This window comes from Oncorhynchus mykiss, chromosome 18, assembly GCF_013265735.2.
Source record: "Oncorhynchus mykiss isolate Arlee chromosome 18, USDA_OmykA_1.1, whole genome shotgun sequence".
In the NCBI taxonomy this organism is placed as follows: domain Eukaryota; kingdom Metazoa; phylum Chordata; class Actinopteri; order Salmoniformes; family Salmonidae; genus Oncorhynchus; species Oncorhynchus mykiss.
This window is the reverse complement of record NC_048582.1, coordinates 42,198,679-42,220,406: the sequence shown is the minus strand read 5'-3', so window position 1 is coordinate 42,220,406 and position 21,728 is coordinate 42,198,679. Positions and strand designations below refer to the sequence as shown.

Genomic DNA, 21,728 nt, shown 5'->3' with positions numbered 1-21,728 from the left:
TTTCGAGATATCAATACCAAATTCAGTGTGGTTCATCTTAGAGATGTATATGATAGCAATGACAAGCTCATAAGCCACTGTGGAGTGTATTTACAGTGGTTTCAAATCAGATTTTTGATTTGTCAATAACTCAGCCACTTTTTGACCAATCCCTTTTTTTAAACTAAACTAAGACATGTGCCATGGACTTACAATCCACATTTGGTGTTATTTGGTCTTATGGTTCACGAGGAGAAGAATTTTGAAGTATTTTGAGAATATTTAAGCATATTAGCTTATGTGCTGATATGCATCTACTGGTATAGTGTGGCCACGTTTGTATTTTGTATTTATTATGGATCCCCATTTTCTGCTCTTCCTGGTGTCCAGCAAAATTAAGGCAGTTCTATCATTTTACAAAACATTTACAGATTTCACAAACACACTGTGTGCCCTCAGGCCCCTATTCCACCACTACTACATATCTACAATACAAAATCAATGTGTACATGTGTGTATAGTGCATATGTCATTGTGTGTGTGTATTTTTTTTTATTTTACCTTTATTTAACCAGGCAAGTCAGTTAAGAACAAATTCTTATTTTCAATGACGGCCTGGGAACAGTGGGTTAACTGCCTGTTCAGGGGCAGAACGACAGATTGGTACCTTGTCAGCTCGGGGGTTTGAACTCGCAACCTTCCGGTTGCTAGTCCAACGCTCTAACCACTAGGCATGAGTGTGTGCCAATATTAGTTTTGCTTCACAGTCCCCGCTGTTCCATAAGGTGTATTTTTATATGTTTTTTAAAATCACATTTTACTGCTTGCATCAGTTACTTGATGTGGAATAGAGTTCCATGTAGTAATGGCTCTATGTAGTACTGTGCGCCTCCCATAGTCTGTTCTGGAATTCGGAACTGTGAAGAGACCTCTGGTGGCATTCAACATGTCAATACCTCTCACAAATACAAGTAGTGATGAAGTCAATCTCTCCTACACTTTGAGCCAGGAGAGATTGACATCCATATTATTAATGTTAGCTCTCTGTGTACATCCAAGGGCCAGCCGTGCTGACCTGTTCTGAGCCAATTTACATTTTCCTAAGTCCCTTTTTGTGGCATCTGACCACACGACTGAACAGTAGTCCAGGTGTGACTAAACTAGGGCCTGTAGGACCTGCCTTGTTGATAAGTGCTTTTAAGAAGGTAGAGCAGCGCTTTATTATGGACAGACTTCTCCCCATCTTAGCTACTGTTGTATCAATATGTTTTGACCACGACAGTTTACAATCCAGGGTTACGCCAAGCAGTTTGGTCACCTCAACTTGCTCAATTTCCACATGATTCATTACAATATTTCGTTTAGGTTTAGGGTTTTTTGAATGATTTGTCCCAAATACAATGCTTTTAGTTGTAGAAATATTTGGGACTAACTTATTCCTTGCCGCCCACTCTGAAACCAACTGCAGCTCTTTGTTAAATGTTACAGTCATTTCAGTCTCTGTAGTAGCTGACATATATTAAGCTTTACTCAAAGCCAGTGGCGTGTCGTTACTAAGGATTGAAAAAGGTAAGGGGCCTAGACAGCTGCCCTGGGGAATTCCTGATTCTCCCTGGATTATGTTGGAGAGGCTTCCATTAAAGAACACCCTCTGTGTTCTGTTTAGCAGGTAACTCTTTATCCACAATATAGCAGGGTGTGTAAAGCCATAACACATACATTTTTCCGGCAGCAGACTATGATCGATAATGTCAATTATTTAATTTTTTGCTTACGGCACCTGGTATTCCCAGGCGGTCTCCCGTCCCAGTACTTATCACACTGGTATGGTATTGCCAGAAGCATACCCAGTTTTCTCCCTGAATTAGATCCCTTGGCTCATCTCTGCAAGGGTCAAGTCATGCATCGTCCAAAACATGACCCACCTGGGCGCCTACTTCTTATTGCAATGCTTGCTTAACCCAGAAGTCAGCCGCACCAATGTGTCGGAAGGACACACAGTTCGACTGATGACTGAAGTCAACTTGCAGGTGCGCGGCCCTGTCACAAGGAGTTGCTAGAGCACAATGAGCAAAGCATGCCCCTAAAAAGTTTCAAGTGTGAAGTGGATTTACAAAGCAGTGGATTTACAAACGATTTAAATGGGCACGCAAAGTCTGATTTCCTGATTCATCAATAACTCAAGCATCTCTTAACCAATCCCTTAGCTCAAACTAAGTTAAGAGATGTATGGTTAATGAGAATACATTTTTCAAAAGTTTTCCAAAATTTCCAAGATGGAGGAAAATGTATCTGACGGACCTTATGTGTCCTTGAGACACATTTCTTCAGCATGAGGAAAGACACCTACATACAACATTTCAAGTTTCTAGGTCAATATGGGTTTTGGCCTCCCGAGTGGCGCAGCGGTCTAAGGCACTGCATCTCACTTCAAGAGCCGTCACTACATTCCCTGGTTGTATCCCATCCGGCCATGATTGGGAGTCCTATAGGGCGGCACACAATTGGCCCAGCGTCGCCCGGGTTTGGCCGGGGCAGGCCGTCATTGTAAATAAGAATTTGTTCTGAACAGACTTGCCTAGTTAAGGTTAAATAAATTAAAATAAAATAATTGAGCCTGCTTATTACAGCGCCACATCAAATCAAATTGTATTTGTCACATACACATGGTTGGTAGATGTTAATGCGAGTGTAGCGAAATGCTTGTGCTTCTAGTTCCGACAATGCAGTAATAACCAAGGAGTAATCTAACCTAACAATTTCACAACAACTACCTTATACACACAAGTGTAAAGGGATGAAGAATATGTACATAAAGATATATGAATGAGTGATGGTACAGAACAGCATAGGCAAGATGCAGTAGATGGTATCGAGTACAGTATATACATATGAGATGAGTAATGTAGGGTATGTAAACATTATATTAAGTGACATTGTTTAAAGTGGCTAGTGATACATTTTTTACATACATTTTTCCATTATTAAAGTGGCTGGAGTTGAGTCAGTATGTTGGCAGCAGCCACTCAATGTTAGTGGTGGCTGTTTAACAGTCTGAAGGCCTTGAGATAGAAGCTGTTTTTCAGTCTCTCGGTCCCTGCTTTGATGCACCTGTACTGACCTCGTCTTCTGGATGATAGCAGGGTGAACAGGCAGTGGCTCGGGTGGTTGATGTCCTTGATGATCTTTATGGCCTTCCTGTGGCATCGGGTGGTGTAGGTGTCCTGGAGGGCAGGTAGTTTGCCCCCGGTGATGCGTTGTGCAGACCTCACTACCCTCTGGAGAGCCTTACAGTTGTGAGCAGTTGCCGTACCAGGCGGTGATACAGCCCGACAGGATGCTCTCGATTGTGCATCTGTGGGTGGCATTCTTTTTGACCAAGTCATGGGCTCTAGTGTATGTGTGCCAATTTAGAAAAAAAGTTAGAGTTATTTGAACATGTCCAGGATTTTTTATTTTTTTTTAAATCTAAGAATAACAATAGGTTTCACATCTTCGCTGTGAACCTCTAATTAAAATGAGACGCAGGAGTTGATGAGTGTTTGTGCCGCCTGTAACATGAGACTATGGCAATGTGTATGGTATGTATGTTGTGTGTTATGCTTTTGCGTTTTTCTGACTGGTTGTCATTCATCTATCCTGACAGAGTGTGAAGATCCTGACCTACAAAGAGCCACAGAACCCAGAGTACAAGGAGTTTGTTTCCAACCTGAAGACGGACGCCATGAACATGTTCAACTTCACCGTAGAAGACTCGCTGGTAAGTGAGGATGGCCAATTGGTTGCTTGCTTGTTGGTTGATTGATTGATAAATTGATTGACAGGCAGGGTGATACCAGAATAGAAATAAAGTAGAAATAAGACAGTAAAAGTAAAACTGTATATGATGTTGGCAGGAGATTGGTAGAGACAAAGAGGGTGCCTTTCTTATACATAGGATGGACACTCAAGAACATCCAACGTTGGAAAGGATTGTACCTCCTTCAGACCCACAGGCAGAATTAAATAGACAAAAAAAGTTGTTTTATTAGATGTACAAACACACCGATAAATTCACAGGTAGACTCGTAGACCGACAGAAATGGCATCGCCTCTTGCTGCTTATCTGCTGGCTCACAGTTACTGATGTGGGCCCAAACTGTACCACCTCTATCTGCCTTCACAATGCATGACCTTTCAAATGCTGCTGGGACAAGAGCTTGTAGAATTTTCATAATTTCTCCTCAGTCCTAATGGATCTCATGGTAAAAAAAACAAAGGCTGGGTTCAATCTTTGCCAATAGGGATGTTCTACAATGTGATGTGTGTCAGGTTGTTTACACTGTATTGTAGTCAACAGAGTGATGGCCGACACAAGGTGAAGATTGATTAAAGGTGAAGATTGAAATAGTTTTTACCCTTCTATGCTTTGAATCTGAACTCTTAGAAAAAAAGGTGCTCTCTAGAACTAGGTAGAACCATTTTGAGTTCCATGTAGAACCCTTCTACCAAAAATATTATTATTATTCTACCTAGAACAAAAAAGGATTCTGCTATGGGGACAGACGAATAACCCATTTGGAACCCGTTTTTGTAAGAATGTAGAGAATGAACATTCTGGCGTTTTTCCATCTGGCTCCGTTTGGATTTGCTAGTATAGAATTACCTTAACCACATGACATTTGCAGGTTCTCAATGTTCAGATTTAGGAAACCTGTTTACCGGTATGCAATTATCAAATTTTAAGTGTACGTATTACACTTCAATTCCAACATTTTCAAGTCAGTCAGCAATCGCTGTGGGACATCTAGAAATTGTCATTTCCTTGCACTTTTTGTATAATCCCTAAGTACGATTGTCAAGTAAAATTACTATTTTATTAGACTGTTGTCCCTTGCTTGCTAGCTAGCTGACTAGCTACGGCTACAGTCAAGGCAGTCAAGGCCTCTGCAGCCAGAATAACAGCAAAGTAGCTGCATTTGTATTTGTTTACACTGTTTTCTATTGACATTCCTTTCAATACATCCATAACAATGAGCTGATAATACTGATTTTCTCTGGCATAGCTAGAAAAGTTTGCCTTCCCATCAGGACACTCGTTGACACTGACTGTTAATTGCGAGGGGATCACATTGCATAACAAACACTAGGGTAGAAGCTAGCTAAATAGTTTGTAGCTAGCAAACCTGACAATATGACAACTGAATAAAAAAATATCAGTAGCTGTAAACAGCTGGATTAAACTAGAAACATGTGGAAGGATTTGACAGCATAGCGGCGGAGGGGACCGGAGAACTATATGTTCATCACACCACGTTAGGTCATCAGATGCTCCAAAAAGTAAGTCTCTGGAAAAACAAATTGATGCTAGCAAGCTATGTGTTTTCCTTGTTGGACCTGTGTTTACAATGTATCCAATTTCAGTTTGTGTGGTTGTTGGTTTAGCTTTCTGTAACTTTGTAGCAAGTACGGTCTGCATGTGCAGGCGCGTATTGCGTCATGATTGCAAGGTGTCACGATATCTTTTACAACTGTGCCGTTACCCTGTTTTCTAAGTGGATTATTGGGCTTGCTGGAGTGTATATTTTCCACACAAACCTTGCTTTCGATGGTTGAAGTTATGCCACAGTTTTTATACTGCAAACAGGGATTTATCCATCAAATAGAGCCTGTAAAGTTACATATCTCCTCTTGGGAAGATTACGGGTCTTTTAGGTCTGCGGCATCATATTGTTTATGGAAAATAACAAACCATTGCTTTATAGCCACAGCTGGGCTAAGCTAATTCGAGTGACAGGGCTGTGTGACACACTCCAGTGTCTCTAGTCTCAGCCCAATCAATGGCACCTCAGTTAGGAAGCTAGAAAGCCAGTCACTAATTAGTGCAGCAGCAGTCCAGGGAAGGTAGAAAGTAATGCTTTTCCTCCCATTAGGCACTTGGGAAAATTTGCTGATATACTGATTGTCATAGCAACACGGACCCTAATGTAGAAATGGCAGCCATTATTGCACAGTGTACTTGGGCAGCCCCACTTATTACACTATGAGACAGGGGCTATAGTTCAGGCAAAACATCTATGTGGATTTGTCAGCTCGTGAAAACAGTTCCATGCATCTTTAGATCACATTGCATTTATGCGGTAGACAAGTTTCACCTAAATACACAAATTAAAATGCCTCTATGAAAATTTGGTCGATTACACAAATTGTGAGACATTCATAGTGTGAAACCATGTCAAGGTATATAAATGCTTGGCCGCCCAAGTTCAAACCGAACCCAGGTTCAGTCCCAATCCGGCCGTGACCGGAAGTCCCATAGGGCGGTGCACAATTGGCCCTCATTACACTCTAGTGACTCCGCTGACTTCGGTTGTCAGTTCAACAGTGTTTCCTCCGACACATTGGTGCGGCTGTCTTCCGGGTTAAGCAGGCAGGTGTTAACCTCTACAGGATCAGTGGGTCCCCTGCCGGGACAGTTGAGCTAACGTAGGCTAATGCGATTAGCATGAGGTTGTAAGTAACATAATTTCCCAGGACATAGATGTATCTGATATTGGCAGAAAGTTTAAATTCTTGTTCATCTAACTGCACTGTCCAATGTACAGTAGCTATTACAGTGAAAGTATACCATGATATTGTTTGAGGAGAGTGCATAGTTATGAACTTGAAAAGTTATTAATAAACATAAATTAGGAACATTTGGGCAGTCTTACATCCAATGGTTCATTGGATCAGTCCAAAACTTTGCACGTACACTGCAATCAAAATTGCACCTGGGCTGGAATAATACAATATGGCCTTTCTCTTGCATTTCAAAGAGGATGGTACAAAACAAATACAAAAAAACGAATGGTTTTTGCTTTGTATTATCTTTTACCAGATCTAATGTGTTATATTCTCCTACATTAATTTCACATTTCCACAAACTTCAAAGTGTTTATTTTCAAATGGTATCAAGAATCCTCCTCTGTTCCTCTGGTGATGTAGAGGTTAATCCAGGCCCTGCAGTGCCTAGCTCCACTCCTACTCCCCAGGTGCTCTCATTTGTTGACTTCTGTAACCGTAAAAAAACCTTGCTTTCATGCATGTTAACATTAGAAGCCTCCTCCCTAAGTTTGTTTTATTCACTGCTTTAGCACACTCTGCCAACCCGGATGTCCTAGCCGTGTCTGAATCCTGGCTTAAGAAGTCCACCAAAAACCCTGAAGTTTCCATCCCTAGCTATAACATTTTCCGACAAGATAGAACTGCCGAAGCGGGCGGTATTGCAATCTACTGCAGAGATAGCCTACAGAGTTCTGTCTTAATTTCCAGGTCTGTACCCAAACAATTCGAACTTCTACTTTCAAAAATCCAGCCTTACCTCTCTTATCCTACCTCATTTTCACATGCTGTATATAGATTTTTGTACTGTATTATTGATTGTATGTTTGTTTATTCCATGTGTAACTCCGTGTTGTTGTATGTGTCGAACTGCTTTGCTTTATCATGGCCAGGTCGCAGTTGCAAATGAGAACTTGTTCTCAACTAGCCTACCTGGTTAAATAAAGGTGAAAGAAAAAATAATAATAATATGCATATTGCTTCAGGTCCAGAGTTACAGGCAGTTAGATTTGGGTATGTCATTTTAGGTGAAAATTGGGGGAAAAAAGGGGCGGGATCCTTAAGAGGTTTTGAGGAGTGTGGTTTGGAGGGTCATGTTTCGGAGGATGCATGACTTGACCTTTGCCTCTCCCGAGCCTGTTGGGGAGTTGCAGTGATGAGACAAGATAGTAATTGGATATCACAAAATTGGGGAGAAAAAGGGGGTTATAAAAAAGTTATGGAAAAAAAGGTATTTCAATGCTGTTATTTTGTTTGAATTGTATGTGGTAGAGTGACTGTGTGGCTAACGGGGAGTGTGGGTGTATGGAGCTACCTGGCTAATATTCAGGGGTGTCCTCTGTAAGAGAGCTTAAATTTGTACTGAACGTCCCTGGGTGGCGCCTGCTAAAGTGCTGAACGAGAGGTGTGGGTGGCTCTACCTTTGTTAGAGCCAGTGAGAGATGGTCTGTGGGGACGGTTGTTCGCTCAGGGACAAGCTCAAGTACTTGTGTCTGTCTGTCTGTCTGCCTGTTAAAGGTCCAATGGAGCCGTTTTTATCTCAATGTCAAATCCTTTCTGGGTAACAATGAAGTACCTTACAGTGATTGTTTTCAATTCAAATGGACAAAAAGAAGCAAACATAGCTTCTTTGCAAAGAGCAATTTCTCAAGCAAGAATGTTGCTAGAATTGTCTGGGAGTGGTCTGAGTGGGGAGGTGAAAACTAGCTGTTATTGGAAGAGAGGTTTGGAACTCTCTTTCTTATTGGTCTATTAACCAATTTACCGTGATGTCGCCAGACAGGCCAAAACTCCATTCCACCAAAACATTCAGTCTTTTCAAACAGCTCTTACAATAAAAGGGCATTATCATAATTTTCACAATTTCACAGTATAATTCCAACCTCATAGTGTGGAAGTATATATAAAACACAGGGAAATCACAATGGGCCCTTTAAGGTGCAATATAAAGAAATCGCTCCGCCATTTCCTGATTGCTAAAATTAGAAAAGTTTGCCTAATTTCAGTGTATGTGACAAAACAAGCAATGTGTAGACAATCATTGTACCATCAAAACCGCGTTGTAATAACCAAACATATTGTATTTTCAGCTGTTTGACGCTGGTGTACAAAATCGAAAGTAAAATACGCAAAAACAAAACGTAATAACGGGAAGCATAAAAATAGTGCACATGGACCAGATCTATCGTGTCTTAGACTTGCTTTCAACCAGAATGACAAATCTATAACTCACATTTCTATGTGAATTTGGTTGGGTCATCCAAAAAGTTACATATTGCAGCTTTAAGCCAAATCTAGGTTAGAAAAGACAAATTTCGTCCTGTTGGATCGCAGACACTCTTCTGTGCCACTCCACTGTGACCAACATGCCCTTAATTTAGTCTGCGTTGCCGTCACTTTGGTCTGCGACCCACCAGGACAATACTTGCCTTTTCTAACATGAATTGGGCTTTTGTCTGTCTGTCTGTCCGTCCGTCTGTCAGTCTATCTTTTGCCAATGAACAATGTCTGCTACTCTGATATCTCTCTGTTCAGCTCTTTCCATATCCCAAGCTTTATTTTTCTCTCTTCCGTGTGTCTGTACTGGGCTTGAATGAGCACTGTTTTTGACAACCTAAGCCTTTCACCCCCCCCAAAATCTTTAAATGCACATATCAGAAGTTATTTTCCTCACCCCTACAACTACCGCTGCATGCTTTGGAGATAGTTTTATCATTAAACTCCTTCACATCTTCATCCCTTGGTACCTGTGGGCAACAATGAGAGCATCTGTCAAAATACCTACCGCAACATGAGTCACAAAAATGTACTTATTAAAAACACACCAGGTGTTCAGAGTAAAAGACCAATTTAAACATACAGAGGAGAGAACTGACTAAATAAGCATCATGTTTGCTTATGTTTGAGTAATGTGTGAATGAATCATTGGTTGAATGGGTGGGTGGGTATGTAGTTTGTGGACAATGTTTTAGTTAACATTGCTTGTTTTTTAAGGTTTGCTGCCAGGTTGGTGGGAGGATGGATGGACATACGGTCAGGTCCAGATTTATTGGCACCCTTTATAAAGATGAGCAAAAAAGACTGTACAAAAAAAATAATAAATACAAATACTGAGCTATACAATGCCTTTATAAAGTATTCACACCCCTCAATGCCCTTGACGACGCTGGGCTACTTTCCCCACATTTTGTTGTGTTACAGCCTGAATTTAAAATCAATAGACATTTTGTTTCACTGGCCTACACACAATAACCCATAATTTCAAAGTGGAATTTTGTTTTTAGACAATTTTACTAATTCATTAAAAGAAATGTACGGCTACCTCGTCTCTTTACCTGTCACGCCCTGATCTGTTTCACCTGTCCTTGTGCTTTTCTCCACCCCCCCTCCAGGTGTCATCCATCTTCCCCTGCTTTTCCCCTGGGTATTTATACCTGTGTTTTCTGTCTGTCTGTTGCCAGTTTGTCTTGTTTGTCAAGTCAACCAGCGTTTTTTGTATCAGCTCCAGCGTTTCCCTAGTCTCTCTTTTTCTCGTCCTCATGGTTTTTGACCTTTGCCTGTCCTGACCCTGTACCCGCTCGCCTGACCACTGCCTGTCTCTGACCCTGAGCCTGCCTGCCGTCCTGTACCTTGGTCCCACTACTCTGGATTATCGACCCCTGCCTGCCTTGACCTGTCATTTGCCTGTCCCTGTGGTTGCAATAAACATTGTTACTTCACACGGTCCGCACTTGGGTCTTACCTTGATTGTACCCCACACATACAATTATCTGTGAAGGTCCCTCAGCCGAGCAGTGAATTTCAAGAACAGATTCAACCACAAAAACCAGCGCGGTTTTTCAATGCCTCGCAATGAAGGGCATTTATTGGTAGATGGGTAAAAGATTTTAAAAAGCAGACATGGAATATCCCTTTGAGCATGGTGATGTTATTAATTAGACTTTGGATGGTGTATCAATACACCCTGTCACTACAAAAATACCGACGTCTTTCCTCAGTTGCCCGAGAGGAAGGAAACCGCTCAGGGATTTCACCATGAGGCCAATGGTGACTTTAAAACAGTTAGAGTTTAATGGCTGTGATAGGAGAACACTGAGGCACTAAAGTAAAACTGCAAAAAATGTGGCAAAGAAATTAACTTTGTCATGGATACAAAGCGGTATGTTTAGGGCAAATCCAACTCAACACATAATTGAGTACCACTCTTCATATTTTCAAGCATGATGGTGGCTGCATCATGTTATGGGTATGCTTGTCATTGGCAGGGACTATGGAGTTTTTTACAATAAAAATGTACTTATTTTGCTTGCTAAGCACATATATAGGACAACATGGCTCAGTCTGCTTTTCAACAGACACTTTCAGCAGGACAATAACCCAAATATACACTGGAGTTGCTTACCAAGACAATATTGAATGTTCCTGAAAGGCTTCGTTACAGTTTTGACTTAAATCGGCTTGAAAATCTATGGTAAGACTTGAAAATGGCTTTCTAGCAATGATCAATAAAAAAAAATGTACCCCCTTTTTCTCCCCAATTACTATCTTGTTTCATCACTGCAACTCCCCAATTGGCTTAGGAGAGGCAAAGGTCGAGTCATGCATCCTCTGAAACATGACCTGCCACACCACACTCCTTAACACCCACCTGTCGGAGGAAACACTGTTCCAACTGACAACCGAAGTCAGCCTGCAGGCACCTGGCCCACCATAAGGAGTCGATAGAAGAACAATGAGCCAAGTAAATTGCCCCAGCCAAACCCTCCCCTAACCCAGATGACGGTGGGCCAATTGTGCACCACCCTATGGGACTCCCAGTCACAGCCAGGACCGAACCCGGAGCTGTAGTGACACCTCAAGCACTGCGATGCAGTGCCTTAGACCACTGCGCCACTCGGAAAGCCCGGTCAAGAAAGGATTTGACAGAGCTTAAAGAATAATGGGCAAATATTGTGCAATCCGGGTGTGCAATGCTGTTAGAGACTTACTCAAAACAACTCACAGCTGTAATCGCTGCCAAAGGTGATTTGCAATATGTATTGACTCAGGAGTGTGAATACTTATGTAAATGAGATTTCTGTATTTCATTTTCTTTTAATTTGCAAACGTTTCTAAAACATGTTTTCACTTTGTCATTATGGGATATTGTGTGTAGATGGGTGAGAAGAAATATACATTTAATGCATTTTGAATTCAGGCTGTAACGCAAAGACTTGAATGAATCCACCTGGCCACTGTTTTGGACAACCTAAGCCTTTGTATGATCCAAATGTTTTTTTTTTATGATATTATTTTTACACAAATACACTTGCCAAAAGGAATAGATTTAGTTTAACATGTAATACAAAAAGAATTCATACCAGTGGTGGGTTTGACGTCGAACTAATGATGCATAAGCAGAAAAGGAACAACTGTAAAATATGGTGGTGGATCTTTGATGTTATGGGGCTATTTTGCTTCCACTGGTCCTGGGGCCCTTGTTAGGGTCAACGGCATCATGAACTTTACCCAGTACCAGGACATTTTAGCCAAAAACCTATTTGCCTCTCCCATGAGGCTGAAACTTGTAGACAAGTGGATCTTCCAGATAATAACCCCACGCACACATCAAAATCCACAAAGAAATTGTTAAATGACCACAAAATCAACATATTGCAAAGGACATCTCAGTCTCCGGACTTGAACCCCATTGGAAACCTGTGGTTTGAACTGAAGAAGGTAGTCCATAAGTGCAGATGAAGGATATCAAGGATCTCCATTCTCATAAAACATTTTAGAAAAACGTTCAGTGCCGTTTTCCTCGCAATGTGAGGTATTGAAAGGTATTGAAAACAGGGTTGGCAATAAATTTGACCCCTATCTTTTTAGGAACAAAAAATATTGCTTGTTGAACAAAATCTCTTTCTCTGAGAAATGAAAAATGATATTGTTTTCCCAATTTCTTTTGTTGTTGCATGAATGATGATTCACTGAAAGATTGGAAGGTACTCAGAGGATATTCCAGTGGACCATTTGAAGCATCTCTCAAGGTTAATTTGCAGGGCTTCTCCAGATGTCCCATGTCCACAGTGGGAGGTTAGACAGTTCTAACCACAGGGGAATATAATCTGTTTCTCCATGTCTGAGTGATGTGGATATATGGCCAGTTTGGCCACACGTGTAAATCCCAACTCCTAGTCTGGTCTCTAACACAAACAAATAAAGGACTTATGAGCCTGTGCTAAGCATTCTATAATAGTTATAGTTACACAGTTACATTCAGGTTCAGGAAATCCCTATTTCAGCTTGACCTCTACGAACACAGACTCACATGCAGGCGTGTGTTTGACTCACTCACACACACTCTCACACACAAACATGTAAATACACTGTATATACAAAAGTATGTGGACATCCCTTCAAATTTGTGGATTCGGCTGGAGTGGTGTGAAGCTTGCTGCCATTGGACTCTGAAGCAGTGAAAACGCGTTCTCTGGAATGATGACTCAAGCTTCACCATCTGGCAGTCTGACGGACAATTCTGGGTTTGGTGAATGCCAGGAGAACGCTACCTGCCCCAATGCATAGTGCCAACTGTAAAGTTTGGTGGATGAGGAATAATGGTCTGGGGCTGTTTATCAGGGCCCTTTAGTTCCAGTAAAGGGAAATCTTATTGCTACAGCATACAATGACATTCTAGACAATTATGTGCTTCCAACTTTGTGGCAACAGTTTGGGGAAGGCCTTTCTTGTTTCAGAATGACAATACCCCCATGCACAAAGCGAGAAATGGTTTGTCGAGATCGGTGTGGAAGAACTTGACTGGCCTGCACAGAGCCCTGACTTCAACCCCATCGTACACCTTTGGGATGAATTGGAGCGCAGACTGCGAGCCAGGCCTAATCACCCAACATCCATGCCGACCTCACTAATGCTCTTGTGGCTGAATGGAAGCAAGTCCCTGCAACATCTTGCCTTCCCAGAAGAGTGGAGGCTGTTATAGCAGCGAAAGGGGGACCAACTCCATATTAGTGCCCATGATTTTAGAATGAGATGTTTGACGAGCAGGTGTCCACATACTTTTGGTCATGTAGTGTATATGTGGGAGATATATTATGTATAACCTACCTAAAAGGAAGATATCGCTATGTGCACAGGTAAAATCAGGGAAATTGCTGATGGGCGTTGAAACAGGTTGGTATAATGGTGAAATAGAAGAGGAAAGATTATGTAGCTATTGGTTAGAGCGTTGAACTTGTAACCGAAAGGTTACAATATTGAATCCCCGAGCTGACAAGGTAAAAATCTGTCGTTCTTCCCCTGAACAAGGCAGTTAACCCACTGTTCCTAGGCTGTCATTGAAAATAAGAATTTGTTCTTAACTGACTTGCCTAGTTAAATAAAGGTAAAAAAAAAACAACAACATTGTGACCTCAAATAAATAGAGGCTGAAATGAGTTTTATTCCCTTTTCTACCACGATATATGCTTGTCCTTATTCTAGAAAATCCACCAGATTTACCCTGGCATTATGTGGCTGAGCGATGAGGAAAAACGGCAATGTTTTTTTGTCCATTGTGTATTTCCATTTGTGGAATTTTTTGATAAAGCCTGGAATAAAAGAAAAATGGTGACTTATAATTCAATTATAAAAAATCTTTAGCTCCTATATGGCAAATGGCACTTATATATTGTGTAGGCCTGTCTCACACTTGAATCTTCTCTTTGTGCCAGAGTTGGTTCAAATGCCTTCCATTTCATTTGTATGTATTTATTTATCTGTATACACTACCACTCAAAAGTTTTAGAACACTACTCATTCATGGGTTTTTACATTAGTTTTAATATTTTCTACATTGTAGAATAATAGTGAAGACATCAAAACTATGAAATAACACACATGGAATCGTGTAGTCACCAAAAAAAGTGTCAAAATACATCTTATATTTGAGATTCTTCAAATAGCCACACTTTGCCTTGATGACAACTTTGCACTCCCTTGGCATTCTCTCAACTAGATGAACCTGATAGCAGGAGGATTCTATGACGGCGTGATGCTTTACTCTCAGGCCCTGAATGAGACCATGACAGAGGCAGGGGGCCGGCCGCGAGGGGACACCGTCACCAAGAGGATGTGGAATCGCACGTACCATGGTGAGTCATTGCAGATACACACACACATGTGTGCGCACGAACACACACACACACAGAGGATGTGGAACCACACGTAACATGGTGAGTCAATGCAGATACAGTGCCTTGCGAAAGTATTCGGCCCCCTTGAACTTTGCGGCCTTTTGCCACATTTCAGGCTTCAAACATAAAGATATAAAACTGTCTGTTTTTGTGAAGAATCAACAACAAGTGGGACACAATCATGAAGTGGAATGACATTTATTGGATATTTCAAACTTTTTTAACAAATCAAAAACTGAAAAATTGGGCGTGCAAAATTATTCAGCCCCTTTACTTTCAGTGCAGCAAACTCTCTCCAGAAGTTCAGTGAGGATCTCTGAATGATCCAATGTTGACCTAAATGACTAATGATGATAAATACAATCCACCTGTGTGTAATCAAGTCTCCGTATAAATGCACCTGCACTGTGATAGTCTCAGAGGTCCGTTAAAAGCGCAGAGAGTATCATGAAGAACAAGGAACACACCAGGCAGGTCCGAGATACTGTTGTGAAGAAGTTTAAAGCCGGATTTGGATACAAAAAGATTTCCCAAGCTTTAAACATCCCAAGGAGCACTGTGCAAGCGATAAAATTGAAATGGAAGGAGTATCAGACCACTGCAAATCTACCAAGACCTGGCCGTCCCTCTAAACTTTCAGCTCATACAAGGAGAAGACTGATCAGAGACGCAGCCAAGAGGCCCATGATCACTCTGGATGAACTGCAGAGATCTACAGCTGAGGTGGGAGACTCTGTCCATAGGACAACAATCAGTCGTATATTGCACAAATCTGGCCTTTATGGAAGAGTGGCAAGAACAAAGCCATTTCTTAAAGATATCCATAAAAAGTGTTGTTTAAAGTTTGCCACAAGCCAGCTGGGAGACACACCAAACATGTGGAAGAAGGTGCTCTGGTCAGATGAAACCAAAATTGAACTTTTTGGCAACAATGCAAAACGTTATGTTTGGCGTAAAAGCAACACAGCTCATCACCCTGAACACACCATCCCCACTGTCAAACATGGTGGTGGCAGCATCATGGTTTGGGCCTGCTTTTCTTCAGCAGGGACAGGGAAGATGGTTCAAATTGATGGGAAGATGGATGGAGCCAAATACAGGACCATTCTGGAAGAAAACCTGATGGAGTCTGCAAAAGACCTGAGACTGGGACGGAGATTTGTCTTCCAACAAGACAATGATCCAAAGCATAAAGCAAAATTTTAGGCTGGGTTTCTGTACAGCACTTTGAGATATCAGCTGATGTACGAAGGGCTATATAAAATAAATTTGATTTGATTTGATTTGATCTACAATGGAATGGTTCAAAAATAAACATATCCAGGTGTTAGAATGGCCAAGTCAAAGTCCAGACCTGAATCCAATCGAGAATCTGTGGAAAGAACTGAAAACTGCTGTTCACAAATGCTCTCCATCCAACCTCACTGAGCTCGAGCTGTTTTGCAAGGAGGAATGGGAAAAAATGTCAGTCTCTCGATGTGCAAAACTGATAGAGACATACCCCAAGCGACTTACAGCTGTAATCGCAGCAAAAGGTGGCGCCACAAAGTATTAACTTAAGGGGGCTGAATAATTTTGCACGCCCAATTTCTCAGTTTTTGATTTGTTAAAAAAGTTTGAAATATCCAATAAATGTCGTTCCACTTCATGATTGTGTCCCACTTGTTGTTGATTCTTCACAAAAAATACAGTTTTATATCTTTATGTTTGAAGCCTGAAATGTGGCAAAAGGTCGCAAAATTCAAGGGGGCCGAATACTTTCGCAAGGCACTGTATACACACGCACAATGCCCGTACCAATACAATATTCCAAACTTGTTTTGAGTAGTGCCATATCGTCCATTTGAAGTGACTTTTGCTGAATTTAAGGCCTGTTCATTGGACAGAAAAGGTCACCTATCATCTGTATACTGTTAGAACCTAAAAGAGCTCTACCTATGGATTTTATGGTGACCGTATTACTGCCATGCCGTATTACTGCCATGCCTGGTTTCCTCCAGACGTGACCCTTGGCATTCAGGCCAAATAGTTACATCTTGCCTCCCGAGTGGCGCAGTGGTCTAAGGCACTGCATCGCAGTTGCTATCTGTGCAACTAGAGATCCTAGTTCAAGTCCAGGCTCTGTCGCAGCCCACAACCGGGAGACCCATGGGGCAGCGTACAATTGGCCCAGCATTGTCCGGGTTAGAGGAGGGTTTGGCCGGCAGAGATGTCCTTGTCCCATCACGCTCTAGCGATTCCTGGAGGGCCGGGCATATGCACGCTGACACGGTCGCCAGGTGTACAGTGTTTCCTCCGACACATTGGTGTGGCTGGCTTCCAGGTTAAGTGGGCATTGTGTCAAGAAGCAGTGCGGCTTGGTTGGTTCGTGTTTCGGAGGACGCATGGCTCTCGACCTTTGCCTCCTAAGTCCGTACAGGAGTTGCAGCGATGAGATGACTGTAACTACCAATTGGGGAGTTAAAGGGGTAAACATTAATGAAAAAATAGCAACCAAAAAAATCCTTAATTTCAATCTTGATTTCATCAGACTTGTATCTGATGGTCTAAGAGTCCTTTATGTACATTTTGGCAAACTCCAAGCGTGCTGTGCTGTGCCTTTTACTGAGGAGTGGCTTCTGTCTGGCTACTCTACCATAAAGGCCTGATTGGTGGAGTGCTGCAGAGATGGTTGTCCTACTGGAAGGTTCTCCCATCTCCACAGAGGAACTCTGGAGCTCTGTCGGGTTCTTGGTCACCTCCCTGACCATGGCCCTTCTCCCCTGATTGCTCAGTTTGGCCGGGAGGCCAGCTCTAAGAGAGTCTTGGTGGTTCCAATCTTCTTCCATTTAAGAATGATGGAGGTCACTGTGTTCTTGGGGACCTTCAATGCTGGAGAAATGTTTTGGTACACTTCCTCAGACACAATCCTGTCTGGCATGGTTTTTGCTCTGACATGCACTGTCAACTGTTGGATCTTATATAGACAGGTGAACCTTTCCAAATCATGTCCAATCAATTGAAATTACCAAAGGTTGACGCCAATGAAGTTGTAGAAACATCTCAAGGATGATCAATGGAAACAAGATGCACCTGAGCAAAATTGCGAGTCTCATATCAAAGGGTCTGAATACTTATGTAAAAAAGGTATTTCTCTTGTTTAAAAAAAAAACGTTTTTATTTTTGTCATTATGGGGTATTGTGTGTAGATTGATGAGAGAAAAAAATATTTAATACATTTTAAAATAAGGTTGTAATGTAAGAAAATGTGGACAAAGTGAAGGGGTCTGAAAACTTTCAGAATAAGCTGTAATTGGGTAAATTCTAAATAGAGTAATCCTGTTACCTAGGCATTCTCCGTGTGATTACAATGTAATGACGCACTTCAAAGTGCTTAAATATGCATAAAATATGCTAAAATAAATTAAAGTGCAGTAATTGGAGACCTGCAGTGACCACACACTGTCAGTGCTTTTAAACGCTGAAATGTTAGTCTACTACTCACAATGCGCTACCTGCTCTGCACAAAAGACCACCCGTTGCCATTCCATGTCTCCATAACAACAACCTAACCCACAAACCGACTACCCACCCGTCCCCTTACCTCTAAAACTAATTACACTGACCACTGTAGAGAACTCACAAGCACCTCTTGCTGTCTCCAATAAGCACTCATCAGCTAATCAAAGGGTCAAAAGGCATTGATATGATACAGCGAAGCAACTTAAGCAGTTAAAGAATGTTCAATATCAAAGATGGCAGCGCAAGCACACACATGATGTATAATCACATGTATTTGTGAAGATTTTAAATCAGTGAAACAAAAATATTTAACTAACGTGAGCATGTGTGTGCTGGCCACTAAACGTCCACTTATAGAAAAAATTATCAGCCTTTTGGGGGCACTAACAAAATGTTTTTTTTTTCTGGGGGGGGTCCCCGTACATAGGGGCAAAACACAGTCCCTCCAGGATTCTGCAATTCTTTGAATGCAATAATGTTTTTCAAAATCAACAATTTTCTGCATATTATGCGAGACATTGCAAATTTGACGAATCACTACACTATTTCCACATAAAACAGTCAAAGCATCGCAATATTATCGCATAAAACGGACCCATCACCACAGTACAAAAAAAGGGCTCTCAATTTCAACCAATCACCCACCGTACATACAGTTGAAGTCAACAGTTTACATACACCTTAGCCAAATAAATTTAAACTCAGTTTTTCACAATTCCTGACAATTAATGCTAGTATAAATGCCCTGTCCTAGGTCAGTTAGGATCACCACTTTATTTTAAGAACGTGAAATGTCAGAATAATAGTAGAGAGAATGATTTATTTCAGCTTTTATTTCTTTCAGCACATTCCCAGTGGGTCAGAAGTTTACATACACTCAATTAGTATTTGGTAGTAAAATTGTTTAACTTGGGTCGAACGTTTCGGGTAGCCTCCCACAAGCTTCCCACAATAAGTTGGGTGAATTTTGGCCCATTCCTCCTGACAGAGGTGGTGTAAGGTTTGTACGACTACTTGCTCGCACACGCTTTTTCAGTTCTGACCACAAATTGTCTATAGGATTGAGGTCAGGGCTTTGTGATGGCCACTCCAATACCTTGACTTTGTTGTCCTTAAGCCATTTTGCCACAACTTTGGAAGTATGCTAGAGGTCATTGTCCATTTGGAAGACCCATTTGCGACCAAGCTTTAACTTCCTGACTGATGTCTTGAGATGGTGCTTCAATATATCCACATAATTTTCCATCCCTCATGATGCCATCTATTTTGTGAAGTACACCAGCCCCTCCTGCAGCAAAGCACCACCACAACATGATGCTGCCACCCCCGTGCTTCACGGGTTGGGATGGTGTTCTTCGTCTTGCAAGCCTCCCCCTTTTTCCTCCAAACATAAAGGTGGTCATTATGGCCAAACAGTTCTATTTTTGTTTCATCAGACCAGAGGACATTTCTCCAAAAAGTACGATCTTTGTCCCCATGTGCAGTTGTAAACCGTAGTCTGGCTTTTTTATGGCGGTTTTGGAGCGGTGGCTTCTTCCCTGCTGAGCAGCCTTTCAGGTTATATCGATATAGGACTCGTTTTACTGTGGATATAGATACTTTTGTACCCGTTTCCTCCAGCATCTTCACAAGGTCCTTTGCTGTTGTTCTGGGATTGATCTGCACTTTTCGCACCAAAGTACGTTAATCTCTAGGAGACAGAACGCGTCTCCTTCCTGAGCGGTGTGACGGCTGCGTGGTCCCATGGTGTTTATACTTGCGTACTACTGTTTGTGCAGATGAACGTGGTACCTTCAGGCGTTTGAAAATTGCTCCCAAAGATGAAACAGACTTGTGGAGGTCTACATTTCTTTTTGTGGAGGTCCTGGCTGATTTCTGTTGATTTCCCATGATGTCAAGCAAAGAGGCACTGAGTTTGAAGATAGGCCTTGAAATACATCCACAGGTACACCTCCAATTGCCTCAAATTATGTCAATTAGCCTATCAGAAGCTTCTAAAGCTATGACATCATTTTCTGTTTTTTTTCCAAACTTCTGACGCACTGGAATTGTGATACAGTGAATTATAAGTGAAATAATCTGTCTGTTAACAATTGTTGGGAAAATTACTTGTGTCATGCACAAAGTAGATGTCCTAACCGACTTGCCAAAACTATAATTTGTTAACAATACATTTATGGTGGTTGAAAAACAAGTTTTATTGACTCCAACCTAAGTGTATGTAAACTTCCGACTTCAACTGTATACCGTATAATATGTTTCAATCAAGCTACACGTCAAAAACATTTTCCCTTGTCAGCACATTTCTGCTCCAAATTGAATAAAGTCATTGAATATTGCCATGCAAAATGTCAGAATTGATGCAGCAAAACATCAAGCATTTTTTTCTGCAAATTTCACAAAAACATCCTGAGAAAATCCTGAAGGGACTGAAGACATTTGTGACCCCCTTCTTGACAGCGGAGAATGTGTTTGTTTGTTTTAGAGTTAATTTTCTGCAAATCTACATATTTTGCCATGGAGTGTAGAGAAAATGTTTCAGTTTTAAAGCAAGTTTGCTGCAATTCTACACATTTTGTCCATGGGGCAGTGAGAAGATTTAGCCATTTTATAACTAATTTCCTGCAGTTATACACATTTTACCATAGGGTGGCGAGACCTTTTTGCCATTTTAAAGCAAATTTCCTGCTATTCTACAAAATATTTTGCCTTGACTTATGCCATGTTAATATGATATCTGAGTCAGAGTAACTAACAAAATAAATGTGGGCCCCCTGGAAGTCAGGGCGTCTGGACATGTACCCTGCCTGCCCGGTTGGTAATTCGATCATGATTGCTACAAGTTTAGATACCTGGCTAGACTAACTTACAATCTAAAAATATTAGCTGACATTGAGTGACTGTCAGTGACTGGAACCGAGGGGCTCGGTGCTCTACCCTAGAGGAGACAGCATTCCCCATATTTTTCTTTATTGTTTTAAATAAACACCCTTGAAACTGAGGTATCACACTTGTGTCTGTTCTGTGAACACGTCTTGATCAAACCCCCCTGGTCTGCCACAAAATAGACAGTGCATTCGGAAAGTATTCAGACCCCTTGACTTTTTCCACATTTTGTTACGTTACAGCCTTATTGTAAAATATATTAAATTCATGTTTTTCCTCATCAATCTACACACAATACCCCATAATGGCAAAGAAAAAACACGTTTTTAGAGAAAACATAAAATACTTTTTTTACATAAGTATTCAGACCCTTTGCTATGAGTCTTGAAATTGAGCTCAGGTGCATCCTGTTTCCAATGAGCATTCTTATACAACTGGAGTCCACCTGTGGTAAATTCAATTGATTGGACATAATTTGGAAAGGCACACACCTGTCTATATAAGTACCCCCAGTTGACAGTGCATGTCAGAGCAAAAACCAACCCAGGAAGTCGAAGGAATTGTCTGTAGAGCTCCGAGGCAGGATTGTGTCGAGGCACAGATCTT

At 41.4% G+C, this 21,728-nt stretch overlaps 1 protein-coding gene across 2 annotated transcripts in view; it reads left to right on the top strand.

The window, feature by feature from the left end:
* LOC110496297 (atrial natriuretic peptide receptor 1) overlaps positions 1–21,728 on the top strand; it is a 122,933-nt gene that overhangs the window by 47,684 nt on the left and 53,521 nt on the right. For both annotated transcript variants that reach the window (XM_036952864.1, XM_036952863.1), the window contains exons 5-6: positions 3,626–3,739; positions 14,558–14,693. In XM_036952864.1, coding sequence (XP_036808759.1) covers positions 3,626–3,739; positions 14,558–14,693 — 250 coding nt within the window. The remainder of the gene's footprint in view (positions 1–3,625; positions 3,740–14,557; positions 14,694–21,728) is intronic.